A 6116-nucleotide genomic window follows, 5' to 3' on the forward strand; every position below is an offset into this window, starting at 1 on the left:
CAATGAAAGAATGAGTGTCTCTTCTCAAACTATTGTGGATCGTTGTATTTTTGGTGAATACTCACTGGCCTTAAAATCAAGCCTTTTGATTCTTTTCCACTTGACAAACACCTCACTTACCTTTCTGTTCTGTTGAATATTCCACTCTTTTTCTAGCAGTTTAAGTAATAAGGTGTGATTTCTCTTTATGATAATCTTGTTTAACTTGAGTTTGTCCTTATTAACTATCAACTCTACAGATTCAGCTGAGATAATTGAGTATTGATTTTTTTTTTTTTTTGCACTGTCATTTGCAGTTCAAATTGGATCTTTATAAACACTTTTCAAGGCTATTGTATGCTTACTGTTCATGCTTTCATCATAGTCCTGACCTCTAAGTTTGGTTCACTATAATTCACATTCCATTTTTCTTTAAAAGAAAACAGCAGCTCAGCAAGAGCATGTTCCACTATTGCTTCAACACTTTGCTCCTTTTTCTTGAATTCAAAACCATACAATGAGAGATCTGGGAGATCACTTACTTTTAGTCCTTTCTGAGGATAAGTAGTCACAGAATGCTCACCCCTTCTTCTTTTTTTCCCTTGGCAGGAGTAAATTAGTAATCATTATTCCCAAAAATAATACAACAATCGTATCCTCTCTTTTTCCACATGCATGTTAGACAATATTTTCATTTTGGTGTCTATTTTTATTTAGTTTAGTTTCAATTAATATTTATGTGGAATATAACAAAAATCAAAGTTGCAGTAAGTCATACATATTCAGTAGTTTAAGGTTTTTGACCATCTATATGTAACATGTTCAGGACCTCTGGTAGCCTAGTGCCTAAGGCATTTGACTGCTAACTAGAAGGCTGGTGGTTCAAACCCACCAGCCACTCCTTGGAAGGAAGGTTGAGCAATCTACTTCCCACCTATGAAACTCAAGGAGGGGTCACTATGAGTCAGATACGACTTGATGGCAGTGGTTTTTTTTTTTTTTCCGGGGTGGGGGGAAGAGCAGTGGTAACATATTTGGTGAGAATTTGGTGAGAATACTAAATTTTATGACACTAGAAGAAAGAAAAGCCTTACATAATGTTTGCTGTTCATGATGGCATTAGTGAGATAAAGGGTCAAAGGACCGGAATTCAAATCCTTACTTTGGCCCTCCTGTGTTACCCTGCATATGCCACTTAATTGCTCAGACTTCCGGTTGCCCTATCTACAAATAGGGGTGGTATTAATACCTACTTCAGAATTGGCATGAAAATTAAATGAAATAAAGTATGAGAAAATATTTTGACAACTATAACATACTATATCAATGCCCTCAACATTTCAAAGGCACAAATATTGGCATAGAGAATAGTGCCAGCTGGAAAACCACTGGATATTCTTCCCAACTTTTCATAGGTATGATAGGGAATATAGAAGTTTCAGAAGACAAGTACTGAGTAGTGCTTACAGTTTGAAATTGTTGAGGAATGGTTCTAAGTTGATTGATGGATTGTGAGAGAATTTGAACTAAAAAGTAAGCCTTGAATGAGCAGGGGTAAAATTTGGAGTGAGAAGAATCTTCCAAATGTTCCTGGCAAGAAAGAGTAGCATTCATTCACCCAGTCATTAAGGCAATAGTTAAATATTTATGGAGTGTTTGCTATAGACTACTGCTAAAGGATACCCTGGAAAATGGAATGACTGTGGAAAGAAAATGATGTTCAACTTTTGTCACATGGGATATATTTTAATATTTGGACTCTAGCAATGTAAAAGGCAGCACATTCTTCTTTAAAGGAATTTTCAGGTTATAGTCAATATTGCATGGCTTTGTACTTTGACAAAAATATCCCTGTATATTCATTGTAAGATTTCAAGGTGGTGAATGCTACTATATTTTAGTATATCTTACTAAGCTTAAAACTCATAAAACCAAACATCCCATTGCTGTCAGGTAAATTCTGACTCACATTCACCCTATATCAACCCTATAAGCAGAGTAGAACTGGCCCATAAGTTTCCTAAGGCTCTAATTTTTTGGAAGCAGATTACTACTACTCATATTGATTGTCATTCTAAATATAAGGTTTTTGTTTTGTTTTGTTTTTTTAAGTAGGAATGTAACTTATTGCATTCAAGTCTGCTTAAATCAAGTTTCAAAAGACTCAAAGGAATGCTTAATTTTTTTTTTCAAAAAAATCTTGCATTTGTTCATAATTGTTTAATTAAAAGATAGTCAATTATTAAAGCATAATTGAAATTTTAACTTTCCCAGAAACTAATAAGATGAGGATCTTTACTCTTTGTGATTTATTTTGTATCCCCTTAACTGATTAAAAAGAAAAAGTCCTTAAGGAGCCTACAGACCACAAAGCAAAAGGGCTTCCCAATGTTTACCTCATTGCTTGTACATTGAACTTCACTTAGAGGCCTATCTAAATTATATATTTATCAAATAAATACATTCATCACTACATATCTCCATTTTAGGTTGTTCTTACAAAGCAGCAAATACAGTAATAAGTTCAATGAGAGAGAAAAAATATCACCTTAGTATCTTTAGTATCTTAAAGGCGAAACAAGATGATCTTACATTTTTATTTTCTTTGATGTAATAAATCCATAAATTTCCTTTCTCATCAGTTTCCCCATTCACTGGTGAAAGCAAAGGACATTTCTAAGGTTCAGCCAAGAAATCTCACAGGATTTTTACTCATACTGAGATGACTGCTCCCTTGTGATCTCATTCCACCCTTACCATCCCATCTCCTAAGCAATGGAAACCTATGGTTGTCTATAGCATTCCTGCCCACAGTTATTTTGTCCTACTGTGGAGTCTTGCTTCTTGCTACAATATTGGAAACTATGCTACCAGTATTTCAAATACCGGCACAGTCACCCATGCAGGACATGTTTCAGCGGAGCTTCCAGACTATGACAAACTAGAAAGAAATTTCTTGCAAACTATTTCCAAAAATTAGTCAATAAAAACCCTATGGATCACAGCAGAATGTTACCCAATATAGTGCTGGGAGGTCCTCCCCTTAGTTTGGAAGACACTTAAAATGTACAATGGCCACAACAATGGAGTCAAGCATACCAACAATTGTGAAGATGGCCCATGATCAGCAATATTTCCTTTTGTTGTACATGGGGTCAGAGCTGACTCAATGACATCTAACAACAACAATAACTTGCCAACTGTCTGACTTCTGGTCATGCTTTGTAGGTGATTGGATTTGGATAATGAGATGCTGTTGATGAGTACAAAGTGACAGCCTACTAGGAAAGTGTTAGGAAGTATCAGAGAATGAAAGAAGGAAACACCTATGGTGGGGTAAGGGAACAGTAGCAGTATTCAGAAAGCCACTAATTTGACTACCAAGGTTATCCCAAATGACCTCAGAGACGTCTTTTTACTTATGGTAGGATCAGTAGATACAGACTTTTTGTATTCATACAAAAATGAATAGTTAGTGGATTCCAAGAACTTTGTGAATTTCTTCAGATACAGTGAAGAATGAAACCATCATTGTTCTTGATTTCACAGAGCTTACTGTCAAAGAGAAAGAGAGATATTAAACAAAACTTTCAGACAACATCTAATGGCAGTTGTGATAAGTGATGTGGTAGAAAACTATCCAGGGTGCAGGGCAGAACCATATTTTGGTACCTAATTAGATTAGTGGAGAAAAAATTGAAGTTGTCAATTATTTCATTCTATTTAAATAAACAATGTCTTTGGAAGCAGCCATAAAGAAATCAAGGATGTATTGCATTGGATAAATCTGCTTTACATAAAGTCACCATGAGTCAGAGCCAAATCAACAGCAGGTAAAAGAAACAACAATTAGATTAAGGAATCAAAGAAAATTCTTTCAAGAAATGATATTATATGGAAGGCCTGAAGGATGGTTGAAGTTATTCAGGCAGACTCAGAGAAAGACCATTAAAAGCAAAGGGAGCAGAATGTGTAAAGAAAGGCCTTGAGTTAGGAAGGAGTTTCAAGTGTGTATTCAAAGTACTTAGATGTGCTAGGAGGAGAATCCCATAGTTGAAAACAGTAGTTGCATGAGAAAGTGTGTTTCTGCAAAGAGGGATCTAAGTGATTATTCTGGGCTGACTCAACAATGAGGAATTAAATTGTCCATCTGTCTCCAAAAGATCGATATAAGGGATATTTTTCCAACACTAAGTTTCCCTGCTTTCATTTACTTCAATTAAGAGGACTTTAGTGGAGAATTATATTTTCACTAGCCATGTTCTACCAAAAAAAAAAAAAATTACTTTCATGTACATGTACTCTCCTCGAGAACTCTGGTAGCATAGTGCCTAAGGCATTTGACTGCTAACCAGAAAGCTGGCAGTTTAAACCCACCAGCCACTCCTTGGAAGGAAGACTGGGTAATCTATTACCGTAGAGATACCGCCTCGTAAAGCCAAGGAGGGATGGAACTCTGGTACTGTAGTGCCTAAGGCACTTAACTGCTAACCAGAAGGCTGGAGGTTCAAACTTACCAGCCACTCCTCGGAAGGAAGGTTGGGCAATCTACTTCCGTAGTGATACCGCCTTGGAAACCCAAGGAGGAGTCATTATGAGTCAAGTCTGACTTGACAGCACATAACAATAACAACAACAACATTACTCTCCATTACAGCAGCCACTAAATGCATGTAGATATCAAATTTAAATTTAACTAAATAAAATTATCTATAATTTTACCTTAAATACAAGTTGAGTTCCATAGTCACACAAGCCATATTTCAATATGACTGTATGCAGCTACTGTATTGGACAACACATATATGGACCATATCAATCATTACAGAAAATGTTATTGCATCATCAGTCCATGCAGTAGTTAGTAGCATGAGTTTGGGGTGACACAGATCTGGACTTAAATCCTGTTTTGTTTTGTTTTATTTCATTTACAGTGTATGAACCTAAGCAAGTTACTTAACATCTGAACCTCAAGTTAACCATAGAAAAAATTAAGATGACATAAAAAAATGTATATAAAGAACCTAGTAGCATAGTGCCTAAGGCACTTGACTGTTAACCAGAAAGCTGGCGGTTCAAACTCACCAGCCACTCCTCAGAAGGAATGTTGGGCAATCTACTTCTGTAGTGATACTGCCTCGGAAACCCAAGGAGGGGTTGCTATGAGTCAGGTCTGACTCCACAGCACATAACAACAAACAACAACAATATCTTGAACATAATAGTTATTTTTTCTGATACCTTTATTTTCTTAACCATGCTCTCCTATCCTCTAGTAAGTCAGGCATTCTTCTTCTATCCAGTGTAAGTCCATTCCAATCAAGTTTCACCTCCTTCATTCATTAAGCCTCTGCCACACCTCTTTGCCAATCCACAGTCCTAAATCATTACAATCTTGTTCTCTGATCCAGCTGAGTTTGCCAAACCTCATTGGAGGAAATCATTTTACTATTCAGATTTGCAGCTTTATAAATAGGCAGGCTCCAGGTTCTTATGATGGATCTCCAGGCAACTTTGCAACAGCAAAATTACTCTGTAACAGCAGATAATTTTATCTCCTAAGATGGAAAATGTTTATTTCTAGGTGTTCCCAAATGCTAGTATCTGGACCAGTGTAAGTAAGATTGGCTACTTAAACCAAACCAAAACCAATGCCATCTAGTCAATTCCAACTCAAAGCAACCCTATAGGAAATAATAGAATTGTCCATAGAGTTTCCCAGACTGTAAATGTCTATGGCAGCAGACTGCCTCATCTTTATTTTGCCAAACGGCTGGTTGGTTCAAACTGCTGACCTTTTAGTTAGCAGCTGAATCCCTTAACCACTGCACTCCCAGAGTTCCTGGCTACATGAACCCACCAACCCACTGCCATAGAGTTGATTCTGACTCACAGTGACCCCCATGTGGTGTCCAATGCTGTAAATCTTTATGGAAGTGGATCTTATCTTCCTTCCCTGGAGCAGCTGGTAGGTTTGAACCACTTACCTTTTGGTTATCAGCCCAATGCCTTAACCACCACATCACCAGAACTCCTTGGCTACTTAAAACAACCTGGTAAAAGAAAAATATTGGGTAAATCTGATGCAAAAGATCTCCTTAAAGTTTTTTTTTTTTTTTAATGATGTCACTCTAATG

General features: G+C 36.7%; 1 protein-coding gene across 1 annotated transcript in view; it reads left to right on the forward strand.

The window, feature by feature from the left end:
- Positions 1-2879: 2879 nt before the first annotated feature.
- The window catches only part of LRRC7 (leucine rich repeat containing 7), a 601965-nt gene continuing 598728 nt past the window's right edge, over positions 2880-6116 (forward strand). Inside the window, 2 exon segments of the mRNA XM_007948315.2 lie at positions 2880-2890; positions 4402-4446. Coding sequence (XP_007946506.2) covers positions 2880-2890; positions 4402-4446 — 56 coding nt within the window.

This window comes from Orycteropus afer, unplaced genomic scaffold (genome assembly GCF_000298275.1).
Source record: "Orycteropus afer afer isolate SDZICR_OR568_19922 unplaced genomic scaffold, OryAfe1.0 scaffold00213, whole genome shotgun sequence".
Lineage (NCBI taxonomy): Eukaryota > Metazoa > Chordata > Mammalia > Tubulidentata > Orycteropodidae > Orycteropus > Orycteropus afer.